Source organism: Mesoplodon densirostris, chromosome 12, assembly GCF_025265405.1.
Source record: "Mesoplodon densirostris isolate mMesDen1 chromosome 12, mMesDen1 primary haplotype, whole genome shotgun sequence".
NCBI lineage: Eukaryota > Metazoa > Chordata > Mammalia > Artiodactyla > Ziphiidae > Mesoplodon > Mesoplodon densirostris.
In genome coordinates, this window is record NC_082672.1 from 10,555,235 (window position 1) to 10,570,765 (window position 15,531).

The following is a 15,531-nucleotide window of genomic DNA, read 5'->3' on the forward strand; positions in this document are numbered from 1 at the left end:
TTTCGTAAAAGAGGTAGTTAATAGCTTACATTCTTTATCACCAAACTGCTCATACCCCCTTTAAAAAATTGTTCTCCATTATAACTTTAAAAAAACTGCCTAACTAGTTTTTGAATAGTCCACATTCACCAATAAAAACTGATTCTATATCATTCTCAATCTCAAACAAAACATTTGAATAGTTATTTCTGCACACATGCCACCCAGTAATATCTTGTGACATTAAAAAATTCACTCAAATACCAACAGATTCAACTTTATAGCACCATTCCAAAATACTAAACTTTCTTTGCACCTTTATTTTAATCTTTTTTTTTTTTTTTTTTTTTTGGTACACATTTAAAGTATGGGCATCCTGTAAATTTCTGAAAAGCCTCATAGGAAAAAAAAAAAACAACTCATTTTTAGGACAAAGCAATAACTCAGTTTGTAGGCAAGATGATCTCACGCAGGCTGTAAGTTCTTCAAGGGCTTCTGTAGTCTTCATTCTGGGGTGAAAATGTAGAAAGGATGCTAAAATCTTCCTGGGTTATTATTTATAGAGATTATGCTGTGTATCGTATGTAAAATCTTGTTGCTCAGACTCTAGGTATCGATAACAACCATGACAACAACAGTCTTTTGTAATGATTTTACTCTTGATTGACAAACTTCAAAGTTTGTGTATACCTTTTATTCATACTCTGTAAGAGAGAAATTAGAATAATATTGAATTCCCTCTTACAAATCTCCGTATTTGAAGGTTGGAGCACTAGAATCTGTTCTTAGCAAGCAGATGTATTTAAAGGAGAATTATAAATGGGTTTTAAATTCAACATATATTTGGCTGCCTTATTGTATAAGAAGACTAAGTAATGTGGGAGTTGCCAGATGATGAGAATGCTTGCAGACAAAATTTTTTCTTGTAACACTGGAGTCCTGTTTCACACTCTGATGATAACTGAGTGCTCTCGTCTAACTCTTCCGTGTATTACCATGAGAAATGTGCGCCCGGGTAACAGGTCTGGCGAATGGACTTGGAATTTCTGAGTCTGCTGAGATTGTAAGGTGGTGCAAAGAGGTAGAGTCAGAAGGGTGTCCGCTAACAGCCGGACTCTGCAGCCGTTTCAAAGAAATTGATCGTTACATAACAGCAGTCAACGACCCAGGAAGAAAAAGTTTAAATTAGAAGTGACAAGTATTAAAAAGCTGCTGTGCACCGGGTAGGAAGGAATATGAGGGTATTAATATGCCCTGAAATAGAAATAATCACTTTGCACTATGTACACCACATACAATATAACATATTCTTTTTAACATTGCACAATATAAATATTATACACGGTGGAGTAAACTAATGCAAAATAACTTTGAGGCACACAAGAGAAACATGGAATAGATTGAACTCTGATCAAAATTAAGATGGGGATAGAAAAAGGCAGGGTGTTAAAACCTGGCAGGCCAGTGAGCTCCTGGGATCTCACCTCAAGGGCCAGCAGCCACCTCCCATGCACACTGAAAATTCTCATACCTCAATGTTGTTAGAGTTGATTCCTTCAAACAAAGACTAATTAGCTAAATACTTTGAGAAAATCAAACTGCTGCTCCCCACTCTCAAGTAGGTAACCCTTAAAGGTCCCTCCCGACCTCAGGGTCTCTTAACGAGGGGCTATGTTAGTACAGGGCTGTTTTTCCCCTATTTCTTGTTACTTGGTTACTATGAAACCACTTTAAGGAAACTAGAACAGTATTCAAGAACACCCATCACAGTGCTTAACAAGATTTAATGTACATTTATTCTTAACATGTGGAACATATAAAGATTTTATACTGAATAAATGATATTCATTAAGCCAGAGGAAAAGGAGGAATTTACATCAAGTTGTTTTCTTTTTTTTTAAACTACATTATCTTGAAATACAAATGTGGATTCTCTTCACTGAAAAATCTTTGAAGTTGTGTTTCTTCCTTTTAGCTGTATTTTTTTCTTTTTGTCTGTACTGGTAACCATTGTCTAAATCAATCCATATGCAACCATTTCCACACCTTGATTCATGAAGCAAATTGTGATCAGCTGCTCTCCCGAAATAGAGCATGACTTTATACATACAGAAACTTGTACATTACCCTCTTTTTTTTGTTTTTTTTTTGTTTGTTTTTGTTTTTTGTATTTTTTCTTTTTTTTTGGAGATATGGCCCTAATGAAAAAATATATAAAATAAAAATAAAAAATTATTTAAATCTACCATCACTTCGTAGTTACCACATCATGAAAAAGAAACTAAAAACTCTGTACTAAAAAAAAAAAAAAAAGGAAAAAAGAAAAGAAAAAATGAGGGTATGTTTAATGTACAACTTCTATATACATCACAGCCCATAGGCAGTAAAAAAAATATTTAAAAAATGATTAAAGGAATTGTGAAGAACTGTCATGTGGAAGGTCAAACAACAGACAGCAGACATGACGGTAGTGGTGAGGAAGCAATTTCTGTTGATCGTTGTCAGGTATGTGTTTTCAATCTTAACTTAAAGAAACATTGTTTTTGCTCCTAGCCTAATGTAACCATTTTCCTGTGGAGAAACCAGTATCATTTCATACTTTGACAGCTGACTGACACACCTCCGTGAGCCCCTATACCTACATCTCTAGAAGTTTCTATTGCACAGAGCTTTGGGCGATGGGATATAGTTTTTATTTTTTCATTATTTGAAGAATAACACAGCTAGGAAATTGATAATTTTTCACCTTTTTGCCTCAGTGTGGTGACATTTTCCCATCTTAGCATCTTTTACCGTAACTTTTTTCTTTAAAGTCAATTCGCTTCCCAAAAAATGCAGTAAGACATGGAAAAAGCACATTAAAAAGAAAACCGGTGAAAAACAAAAAGTGACCTTTGAATGCACTAGACAGCAACTTTGGTTAAAAAACAACAACAACAAAATAAAAAAAAAAAACCCAAAAGGATGTACTTATACACACAGATGGCAAATATGAATTTCATAACTGTTCGAATTAATTCTCTCTTTAATTCCCAATTGGTAAATAGTGGCTGGGGCAGAGGAGAAAAGATTTTCTTTCCATCTTCCTACACTGGAGAAACAAGAACAGAAAACAGCCAGTTATACGGGAGCCTCTAGTCTTCACTCACACATGCTGCCTTCTCACTGATGTCATAACTGCCCAATCTGAAACAGTACATCACAGATGACAGACGCAACCAGAGAGTTCAGGACGGCTGATATCGAGATATCCAGCAATCGACCCTCGTGCAGAAGGAACTCTGAGCGGTTCTCGTCCACTCGGGCCATGGCCAGCAGAGCCTTGGCCGCCCTGCACATCATGTCCACGCTAGGGGGCTCTAGAGGCGGGGGCTGCATGTGCATGAGGTTATGCTGGCTCTGCTGATACTGGGCCATCGTGACCCCATCCTCTAGGAAGCTTATCAAGTTCCCGATGCTTCCTTTCTGCACAGCTATTGCCCTTGCAGCCAGCGCGTCCCCTTGGGCAAGGTTCGATAAAAGCGCCATGGACATTTCTCGACAGACTGGGTTTTTGCGATCCCCAACGTACCTAACTAACGTGGCATAGAATTTCTCCTGACGACTAAATGGAGGCGTAGCCAAGATCAGGTCCACATTGTTGTCCTGGATGCTGAGCTTACAGAGCGTCTCCAGCACAAGTCTCTGAGGCGACAGGACAGAGTTGGGTCCCACAGTGGGAAAGGGGTCTTGTGCCTCTGCTGACGGGCACACCATCCAGTGCAGCAAGCCATCCAATATTGGCAAGCAGATGCTTTCCGTGTAAGCAGACAAGTCTAGCTGCCCAGAAATGTTGGCCAAGGTGACCAACGTGTTGTCCCTCAAGACCTCGAGGCAGTCCCACCACCACTCCTCTTTGCTGCAGGCCACCCCTTTGTCCTCGTCTTCCTCCTTCTCGTAGGTCTGCGGCGCTCGTTTTCTCTCGGGATGCTCGTGGTGAAGAAGAATCAGCTTCCCCAGGATCAGCACCAAGCCCGGATGTTTGGACATTTCAGCGTCATTCCCAGGCACGAAAGACAAGCTCCGGACGATATTCGACACGCAGATGCAGCGCTTAGCCAGCGAGTCCTGCCAGTGCGCGACGGTGCACAGCGGAGCCTCGTCCCGGCTCCTCGGCTCGTCCTCCAGCAGCTTGATATTGCGGTGACTTTTGGCTTGATGGATCCCAAAGGGAAACTTACTGCTCTCGGTCTGGGTGCCAGGGTGTGCGTCTTCAGGAAGAGCCCCCGGCCGAGCAGACAGGACATCATCGATGGTTGCAATGATGCTTTTCTCTTGCTGCTCTTCAGAATCCCCTTTGCCTTCTTGCTCTTTCTTTCTACCTGTGGAGCTTAAAGGGGGAGGTGGACGCCTGCGAGGAGGAATTTCCATCTTACTCTCAAAGTGAGTCTGGATGTGCTCGGTGGTGTCCCCACCACCGAGCTGCCAGTGCAGAAGTCCACTGCTGAACTCCTGAACACGACCCAGCTTGTCAGACCGGTCGACGACAAACAGGTTGTTCTTTTTGACTATCTTTATTGGCAGCTTGTCAAACTTACTGGCTTGCCTGGGCTTCTCCTTTGGATCCACGGTGGCATCGGGGGAGGCCAAAGCCGTGCTGCTCCTGTCCTCAATCTCCGCCTTCCCACCGTCTTCCTCCTCCTCTTCCTCCTCGTCCTCCTCCTCATCAATACATTCGGCATCTTCTTCCTCTTTCCCGGAATCGTCGGCCAAGGACTGGCTGTCATCTCTCTTTACCACATTGTGATCAAGTGCTTTTTGGCTGGGGTCTCCCACTTCATATTCCATAAGAATCCCAAAAATGTCAATCAGGCATTTCCTAAAGTACTCTACTAAAAGTTCGAGAAATCCGGACAACTAGAGAGACGAGAAAGAGAAGAGGTACCATGTCATAACCTCAGGTGCGACTGAGTGGGTGAAAATGCTGATAGCTGGCAATGCATTTGCTATGATTATTTCATGTTTTAATTCCTTTTTGGCTAGGCCAGGAAAGAGAAACCATATGTCAGCTAGAACTATCTTCCTGAATTTTTCATTATTGATCAAACCAACATTTACCATCTTTCTTATTTGCTGTTTACTTTCTTACAGTGTCAACGTGAAAACTTGTTATTTTCACATTTCTGATACTATCAGTGAGGGAGAGCTCTGCTGTTCTGTACCTTTGTTTCTGATTTAGACACAACGCAATCATGACTAGAAGAGTGGGAACGTGGATTTTCTAGACTCATTTACCCAAACTGAGTCTGTCCTCTTATTTATCTGAAACTTTGCTTGCCTGGATTTTTATGGTTATTATTCTTAGGATTTTATGGTTATTTTTGTCTCAGGTGCCATAGGCTATTCTAATTTACATTCTCCATATATTTGGGGGAGAAGATAATTTCAGCAATGTAGTAGCTCATAAACACAAATCAATTTAGTCCCTGATAAATGAATGAGAATGTTTCACAGAATGCACTTTTATATTTCAGCTATTCACAACTCCAGGTGAAAGACAAAAGCCACTATGAGAACCATCTCTGTTTCCTTTAAGCAAATGTTTATATCAAGAAAACCAACATACTCCATGGTTAGCAACTGTCCTGATCCCCTCCCTCAACCCCATGCATTTAGGGATGATAAAGGGTAAGTAAGTGAACAAGGATTTCTTAAGGACAGATGTTATGGAAATCAACCATAATTTCATATCCTGCTGTAAGTTTCCTGAAAGTGGGTTTGAAACAATTATTAAGAAGTAAGAGGAAACCCAAGGACCAACCAGGTAGTACTTGCCTTTAGGGGATGAAGGCACAATTTTTCAGGTGGAGGTTTGGATGTCACCCCCCCTCCCACCCCGCCCCCAACTTAAAGCTTAGTTTCTTCCCAGGGCAAGGGAAGAGGGAAAATTGCTGACACAATTCTGGTTATGAAAAAGTGTCCTCAAGGGCAGTTAGTTCACCTAGCATAAGGACGAAAATTTATTCCTCTAGCAAAGGTAGTATATATTCTTTTAATACTTATTTTCTGTTAAAATGTATTTCATGCAGTGTTTATGACCTTATTAATATACTTGCTATCAACTGAAGAATTGCCTTTCAGGGCTCTAATGAGGACTTAAATGAGAGAAGAAGGAGGAAGTGGAAGATTCTGGTCCTAGTTCAGTAGAAGCAATGCAATTAGACGTTTTGGCTTTTTTTGGCGAAAGCAGAGTTGTTCATACACAGAACGGAAAGTAACCTTTTCTGATTTTTGTTTCTAGATAGTTCTTTAGAAGTCTGTCGTCCAGCTGACTCTTGGGCCTTTGTCCTAATCCTGTGCTCCCTTGCTCTCTTCTAGCTATTACCCTGGAAGCTACTTGAAGACTAGAACAGAACAAAGGAGGGTTTTTTTTTTTTTTTTTAAGTAGTAGGCTTGTAAATGACTGCTTCAAAATAGCCTTGAAGGAGGCAGAGACAGAGGGAATAGACCAAGAAACAAGTTTGGCCGTGACCTCATTACTATTGCAGCAGAACGATGGGTACAAGGGGGTTTCTTAAACTGTTTTCTCGACTTCTCCGTCATATTGGTTTGGCCAAAAAGTTCGTTCGGGTCTCCATACCAGACCGAACCCGAACGAACTTTCTGGCCAACCCAATACTATACATGTCCTATAATATAAAAATTCTTTTTAAATTTCACATTTCTTTTTAATAAAAGAAAGATGTTAGGTCCCCCTGGAAAATAGGGTAATGTCTCACTGCTATCTACTGCATGGTCATGTCTCATCCAACACTGACTACAGCCATAACTTTGTTACATTTTGGATTAATTTCCATTGGCCTGCCAATATTCATTCTAAACAACAATTTCATTTTACCACTGTTGTCTATTCCATATACATACACACATGTACACACAAGGTCACTATTTTCTTATGAGAAATATAGGTATGTGTGTAGTTATACTAAAGACTGAAATAAATTATTATTCCAGACAAAATTCTCAGACAACTATGCATTGATTGATGTTGGTTTATAACAGCTGCAATGATAAAAAAACAATGTTAGCTGGTGAGTGCTAATTACCGTAGGCATTAGCTTAGTAAGCATTGTGCACTACTTCACTTTCTTATTCTAATTTGGTCCTCGGTGGGGTTGGTGCCGGCTTACCTGGGAGAGGTTGAAAGTAGCAACAGTGCTGTCATCATATAGAAGAATATTAATAGTGTCCAAAGCCCAAGTACTTTCAGCCAGAAGACCTGACTTAAGGGACATCATCACACGCCAGGCCTCAGGAGTAACTAAAAACGGGGGAAAAAACATGGATAGGATGAATACTAACTCTACGCATGAAAGAATAGAAAATAACAAAAGAATAAGAAAAAGAAGCAGAGTGTTAAGTCAAATACTGATTTTAAACAACTGTTCTGAGGGACAGTTAAACATGGTCATTTCAGATTCTTAGGTGGAGGTGAGAGCTGCCCTAAGAAACTGTGGTTGAAGAGCTTTTTGCTTTGCAGGTGAAACAGAGGTGGGAGTGGGTAAGCATGAATGAGCCTTTCTGTATGTCTTCTTTTGCTCCGTTCACAAATGTCTCAAAGTGGCATCTTCCGAGGGCTGGTGAATACGCAGAATATAAGTAGAATTGAATTCCCAAACAGCACCTTCTCAGATACACAGCCTTCATTCTCCCGTGCTGTCTTCTGTCTGAGCTCCTGCCCACACAACATGCTGCTGACAAGTATTAGCACTTCGACGGTTCAGGTTTTTCAGGAGGTTGGCTTGAGCCAGAGCGATAAGAGGAAAGATCTGTAAGATCTGTCAAAAGATGGGGCTGGGAAGAGAGGCCCATCATGTGTCTGAAATTTCAAGCGAAGCCATCTCAGGAACCGGCGGCAGCACGTGGTTCCAGCAGTCGGAACTCCCCACAGCAGCAGCCAGGCCAGACGCCAACAGCAAGCTCCTGTGTGGGGCCGTGGGTTTCCACCTTTATTTTAATTTCATCTAGTTTTCAAATTTTCTAAGATAGGCACATAATACTTTTGCAGTAGAAAAGGCAAGCTTTCATTTTAAAATAAGGAACATAAGTTTCCCTAGGTTGGTATAACATGGACTAAGAAATTTTTTTAAAATTTAAATAAATATATATATATATATATTTATTTAAACATCTATACACACACACATAAACACACAAATACATGCGTATATTTTTACATATATATTTCCATACGTAACACGGTGCTCAGGGTCTATCTCTCTCTCGCCTCCAGTACCCTCTCTATGTAGAACTCCTTACTCCCCACCCCCCATATACATCCTTAATGTCCAGTGATTGAAAACATCCTTAATGGCTTTAATTTTCTAATCACTGCAAATGATTTCAAGCCAAGTGATTCTGAGATTTTTGGGAAAAAATTTTTATACAACTGAACTCTATTATTTCCTTTGTTGTGTTAAAGAGTACTTCAAAAATAATGCAGAAAAACTCCGGGTACTCCCAGATACTCCGAATCTCTCCTTAGCATTCAGAACACTCCGAATAGGATGAATAAGTGACATCAGCGTTCAACGGAAAGAGATCCTCGGCCGCTATCAGCAGTGCTGCACGGATTACAACAATTCTGTGTATCGTGTCATATGAAGTTCCGTACTGCACATCATGTATCTACCTACATAGCACAGTCAGTTTTCTGTTTAGCTCCTGGGGAAACTCACTGTCTGTATGTTGTTGCCAAAATTACAGAGTGACCTGCCGTCAAATCTTCTCAGGCCGCCCTAGCGTTTCATCAGCCTGGCAGCTGTTCTATTAGGCACACATGGCAGAGATGAAGTGTTTGGTTAAGATCAAATCTTTAAGCCCAAAACACAGTCCACAGTCACCGAGGAATCCCTGGCCTCTCACCTGGAGCTCTACCCTCTCTCACAAATAACACTCACACGTAAAAATGCCATTTTAACCCTCGCTCTCCTCTGGCACTACTGCTTAATTCACATGAGCGGCTTCCAACTGTTGCTCCTGCACAGAAACACGTCCTGATAGTCTGTAGTCACACGATGGCATCCCTTTGAGATTAAGCAACTACATCCAACCTAAAGTTAAAATTCTAGACCACGACAGGAATTCACTTCAGGAGCAGAGCCTTGGCAGCGCTTACCAATATCTTTTGAGGTAATCTTCCGCCTTTGCTTCAAGACGGGCTGTGACGCTTCCACAGAGCCAGGAGGAAAGGTAATCTCCCTTCTGACTGGGGGCGGCTGGGGGGCCGGCCCCGTGACCTGGGCCGTGGGGACGGTGGGCATGACCTTCTGTATCTTCATGGAGGGCAGGAACGGGGACTTGCTGGGAGACATGCGGCTCTCCAGGGAGCGCTGGAAGGAGGCGGGGCTGGGCGCCCTGGAGATGTGGTTTGGCAGCGACGGTGGCGTCTGGTAGGATGACTGAGGCGGGCGCGTGATGGGCTGCATGGAGGCTGAAGAGGACATGTAAGGCTGACGCTGGCTGACGTGAGAAGGCCACTGGCTCTCGTGGTTTATCCTTTGATCAGGTACCATCATGTCATCCGTGCGGTTCATGCCTGGGTAAGGAGGTGTCTGTGCAGGGCCGCCAGGGCCTTGCCTGCTCTGGTAGGGGTAAGGCATATCGTTGCGTGTCGCCCACATACTCTGCTGAGGCCCTTCGCTGGAGGACGTCTGCATTGGGCCGCCCATCATCTGAGGGGGGATCCCGTGCGCCTGTATCTGCCCCGGGCCTTGCATCCTCTCTCTGGTGTAGGGGTACGGGTACTGTCCCTGGATGGGCCTCCTGTCGGGTCCGGAGTAGGAACTTCCGTACTGGTTATACATCTCTTGCTGCTGGTTGCTGTACTGCATGTTGTACATGTCTCCCTCGTGGCGTTTGGCTGGAGGCCCATACATGCCATCCATATGGCGCTTGTAATTCTGAAAATTCACACAAAGACAAATCATACTGATGTGCTTTTACAGGTATAATCACACACTTAAATTATGCAAAACAGTTATTACCTGGTGGAATGTTCATTTCAAAATGAATATGGGAAGCTCCCACAACATCTACGGACTAACAATTTACGCACTGTATTCAGTATTACATAAACCATGTCACGTACTCTGAAGGAGCTTCCGCGGTTTGTTTTCATGTGCTTCAATTTTTCTGCGGGGAAAAAAAAAAAGGCTTCTCGCCTGGTATTTTCCGGGGCTGCAATTTGGGGAGGGTATGGTTTTGGTGACCAGCACAGAGGCACTGTGGAACAGGGGCTTGGGGATGCACCAGGGTGACTTCCGCAGGTAGAGAGAGACCTCATTGGGAGGGACTGAGCACCTTGAGGGCCAGCCCGAAGGGGTCCTGGGTTCAACAGACTCCTTGGGCCTAACTTTACAGAAAAACTTCCACACAGAACCTGGCTCTTCAGACTGGACCTGTGCCCCCTGACACCTGACATTCCATGGCCCCGTCCTGACTTCCAGCTTGTCTGGGTCACATTCTCCATGAAAGCCTATGAGGACAGGGCTGGTGCAGCCCTGCTCCTAACTCTCCTCCCCAGGGACGCCGGGGGTTCCAGCACTTGATCAGGGTGGGAAGCTCCTGATGAGAGGGAAGGAGGGAGATGCTCCTATGTTAATTAGCATTCTTTCACTTTACTTGAAAACTGTTTAAGATCAGTTGGTTTGGTAATACAATTCACTGTAGAAACATGCTCCAATAAAATTAAATGTTTAAAATCCCTTCTATTTTACAAGAGGTCTTAGACCTGAAAAGTTGTTTAGAAACAGCAAATTCCTGTGTCTGAAAAGCCACAGCATGTTGTGCAATCCTCTGCATTGGCCGTGATAACTGCAAGGTTACCTCACATACTTCACCATCTCTGAGCTGCAGCGCTGTGTAAACAGCATGAACCTAACACCTATCCTATAAAGTGAAAATATGTGGTCATTAATATCTTACTCTTAAAAACAAATTAACTTTCACTATTAGTATGTAATATTTTAAGTTGTTTTCCCTACATATCCTTTTTAAAACATATCGACAAATTTTTGTGCCAAAATGTCATTTGACACAATAGTACACAGAACACACATGTCTAAACCATACTTGAACTTGGGCTTATTATTTACAAGGATGAATATCCTTAACTTCCTACGACATGTTATATTTTCAAGAGCTATTTCTAATTTGCTGATTTCAAAATCCTAGGAATATTTTTTAGCATAAACAAGCATAACCTGATTGTTATATGTCATTTTTGTTATACTTCCTAAAACTGTCCAGAAGTAGTATGAGTTTGAATTTTAAACAGAAAGCACAGAGATGCATGCTGCTCACCAACTCACCGTCTGCTGTGGATACAGGCCCGGCTGGTGTCCTCCATATGCTGGCTGTCCTGAGGGAGGGCCTTGGCCTGGGTACTGCTGCCCGTAAGGTTCATGCCTAGAATGAGGCATTCAAAGAAAACTTCACTTACCATGGACCTCAGGCCAAGAGAGGAAGGAAGAGTCCACTTCTGGAAACCCCACTGCACCCTCCCGACAGGCGCTGTGAGCTGCAGCAGCAGTTCAGCTCCCAGCAGAAGGGGTGGCAGCACCCACTCTGGGGCCGCTGCCAATCCCTGGCCGGTGGGTGGGAGGAGCCTCACTGGATGGCCGACACCCTCCTCCTCTCAAGAGAGGCCCCGCCCATCCACTGAGGGACAGGGCGGGCATGGCACACGCTGATGTGAGGTATTAACAAGGGCAAGAAATAACAGGAGGGGCTTCCCTGGTGACGCAGTGGTTGGGAATCTGCCTGCCAATGCAGGGGACACGGGTTTGAGCCCTGGTCTGGGAAGATCCTACAGGCCGCGTAGCAACTGGGCCCGTGAGCCACAGCTGCTGAGCCTGCGCGTCTGGAGCCTGTGCTCCGCAACAGGAGAGGCCGCGATAGTGAGAGGCCCACACACCGCGATGAAGAGTGGCCCCTGCTTGCCACAACTACAGAAAGCCCTCGCACAGAAATGAAGACTCAACACAGCCAAAAATAAATAAATTAATTAAAAATCTAAAAAAAAAAAAAAAAAAAAGAAATAACAGGAGAACCAAAGAATCAAAGCAATATTTCTAGGAGTACCAGAACATTGGCATATAATGGTGGAAAATGTTTATATGTCTTACTTTCTCATCATGAATATAAAATGTGCAAGTTTTTAAAGGGATACTTCAAAATCAATCCAAATGATACTAAGTATAGACAAAACTACTCAAAATTTCAAAACTACTCAAAATTTCAAAGTCCTATGACCCTAAAAGGCTACAAAAAAGAATAACAGGGATGATTTACATACTTCTATTAAATCTTAAAATGGGAATGAACAATACATTTATTTCATATTGAGAAATTATAAATACCATAAAAATAGCATGTTAAAAAGAGCAATGAATTGAAAACTTAAAAACTAAGCTGGTGTAGTTAGTATATTGAATCTTGTAAGAAAGAGAATACCTGGACTGAATATACTCCTAAACTGGTCAAGGAGTGAGAATAAGAAGGAAAATAAATGAATTTTTAGAATATCACATATAAAACAGATACATGGGAAGTTTTTGCTAATGACATGGATATCTAGAAGGTAGCTTACAGTTAGGAGGAAAAAAATATAATTGACGTGGATAAAATTTCAGCTGAGGGCTTCCCTGGTGGCACAGTGGTTGAGAGTCCACCTGCCGATGCAGGGGACATGGGTTCGTGCCCTGGTCTGGAAAGATCCCACAGGCCGCGGAGCGGCTGGGCCCGTGAGCCATGACCACTGAGCCTGCGCATCCGGAGCCTGTGCTCCGCAACGGGAGAGGCCACAACAGTGAGAGGCCCGCGTACCGCAAAAGCAAAAAAAAAAAAAAAAAAAAATTTCAGCTGAACAAGTAACACTTTTAAGAAGAGAAAACTTAATGAGGTAAATCCTAATGTGGTAGAGCCAAAATGACTATTAAACCTAGGCCATGCACTATTCCAGAAAGCATTCTAGAAGAAACAGAAAAGCATATATATATATATATATATATATATATATTTTTTTTTTGCTGTACGCGGGCCTCTCACTGTTGTGGTCTGTCCCGTTGCGGAGCACAGGCTCCGGACGCGCAGGCTCAGCGGCCATGGCTCACGGGTCCAGCCGCTCTGCGGCCTGTGGGATCTTCCCGGACCGGGGCACGAACCCGTGTCACCTGCATCGGCAGGCGGACTCTCAACCACTGAGCCACCAGGGAAGCCCTAGAAAAGCATATTTGCTTCGGTTCCTTTAAGAATACGTCCCAGGATGACTGTTCTCCATTTAATCTCATCAGTCTACCCCTCACCCCTACCCTCACCAAAAGCTTTTCCTGGACCCTCAAAAACAAACCAAACCTTAGTTAAACCCTGATCCAGTACACTAGACATCACACAATGGTAACTGACTGAGGCAGATTTCACAAATAAACCTTCACTAGGAGGTCAGAATAAGAAGTTGGGATTCCTGAGTCACTATTAGAAAGTACCACATGGCTTTGAGCATGTGAGGCTGTGTAACTCAAGAACCAGGCTCATAGAGAATGCTAGAAAGAAACCTTATTTGGGGCTTCCCTGGTGGCGCAGTGGTTGAGAGTCTGTCTGCCGATGCAGGGGACACAGGTTCGTGCCCCAGTCCGGGAGGATCCCACATGCCACAGAGCGGCTGGGCCCGTGAGCCATGGCCGCTGAGCCTGCGCGTCCGGAGCCTGTGCTCCGCAACAGCAGAGGCCACGGCAGTGAGAGGTCCGCGTACCGCAAAAAAAAAAAAAAAAAAAAAAGAAACCTTATTTGGTAAAACAGTGATTTTTCAAACCTTTTTTCCTTTGTGTTAAACCAGGGACACCTCACTACCTAACCTACAGCATGTGTACTGAGGAAAGGGGAGCAGTGTGGACGGAGGCCTCGCCACATGGGATCCCAAGGCAATGATGGAAACCACTGCCTGTCCTGAGAGCTGCCTGTGCGGCGACAGTTAGAAAAGGAGCCTTCTAGTGCACCTCCACTGGTTTTCTTGAAAAATGTTAAATTGAAGGCTTTGTTTCTGGGCACTTCTCCGTTAGCGAGGTAACGAACATGCCAACCAAGGGAAGGGGCTTCGTGGTAAGGACCAAGGTCAGGGGCCTTCTTCACAAAAAGAAGTCCACCCTAAGCCACTATTTTAGGAAGCAGCTTCCTCTCAGAGACATTTCAATGACTTTCCTTCTATCTTATTAAAATAAGCTGGGCCAGGGCTTCCCTGGTGGCGCAGTGGTTGCGAGTCCGCCTGCCGATGCGGGGGACACGGGTTCGTGCCCCGGTCCGGGAAGATCCCACATGCCGCGGAGCGGCTGGGCCCGTGAGCCGTGGCCGCTGAGCCTGCGCGTCCGGAGCCTGTGCTCCGCAACGGGAGAGGCCACAACAGTGAGAGGCCTGCGTACTGCAAAAAAAAAAAATAATCTGGGCCAGTAGTGCAACCTTACTTGCCATTTTAATATCAAGATGCTGTCCTGAAAAAAAAAAAAAAAAAAGGCTGCCCTGGCTTTTCTCAGAGATGTTTATTAAGGAACAAAGTATTCCCTCCCTGTGTAAAATGTTCACAGTGGAAACAACTGAAAAAACAACACCTGGAAGACCTTACCAAGAGCCACTACCACTGAGCCTGCTGGCAGCCCAGTGTGGCACCATTGCCCAGACCTCGGCCTCTGGGAGAAAGGCCGGCGCTGAGGCCACAGGAGGAGCCAGGTGTGGAAGCTCGAGGCGGCGGTCTCGGTGTGCTGACAGCCCTGGGTCTTGCATCCTGAGGGGGAAGACTCTTGCCCTGGCCAGCCCAGCCCCAGCATATCTCTAATTTGTGCTGTTGGGCACTCGCTAATAAAAATACAGCTGTACTTGGTAGCCTGGGGACAAGGTCCTTCTCCTCAGTCCTGTTACAGTCGTTGACTGAAGGCAGCCATCTGACGCGCACAATCCTTTGAAACTCCATCGGCTCCCCGAGCTCAGAAACGTGTGTGTGAGGAGGGCACAGTTTCTAGTGAGTCATCTCACCTTCACCTTAGGAAACACTCACCTTCGATCATAACTGGCTCCATAGGGAAACTGCTGCCGCTGCCCCATGCCTAGACTGGACATCGCTCCAGACGGACTCTGGTTATACATGTCCTGCATGCTGCTCGTGGGCATCTGTCCTTGCGTCATAAACGGCTCACTACTTCCAGGCACTGCAATATTTTCAGTAACAGACAAAAAATTAGGCGCTTTCAAAAGCCAAAGGGCCCAAACATCCCTTTCTAGTCATTGCTGTTATCCTTAACATGACAGACAACAATACCGATGAAAGAGCATAAGGTCTGGAGTCAAGATGGGCCCTGAGGTCCCCCTTCCCCACCCCCGCACACACCTTGTATGAGTCTCTCCCTCTGAGTGTGGGTAGAACCTACGAATGTGATAGGACGTCACTCCCAGGATTATGCTACATCACAGGGCAAAAGGGATTTCACAGATGTAATTAAAGTCACTCATCAGCTGGCTGAGCTA

The 15,531-nt window shown here is 44.2% G+C and overlaps 1 protein-coding gene across 8 annotated transcripts in view; it reads right to left on the reverse strand.

Annotated features, from left to right (window-relative positions):
• Positions 1-434: 434 nt before the first annotated feature.
• ARID1B (AT-rich interaction domain 1B) overlaps positions 435-15,531 on the reverse strand; it is a 413,166-nt gene continuing 398,069 nt past the window's right edge. For all 8 annotated transcript variants that reach the window (XM_060114324.1, XM_060114322.1, XM_060114319.1 and 5 more), the window contains 5 exons: positions 15,065-15,215; positions 11,331-11,427; positions 9,137-9,920; positions 7,149-7,279; positions 435-4,875 (listed from right to left, as the gene is read on the reverse strand). In XM_060114324.1, coding sequence (XP_059970307.1) covers positions 3,151-4,875; positions 7,149-7,279; positions 9,137-9,920; positions 11,331-11,427; positions 15,065-15,215 — 2,888 coding nt within the window. In that variant the 3' untranslated portion in view covers positions 435-3,150. The remainder of the gene's footprint in view (positions 4,876-7,148; positions 7,280-9,136; positions 9,921-11,330; positions 11,428-15,064; positions 15,216-15,531) is intronic.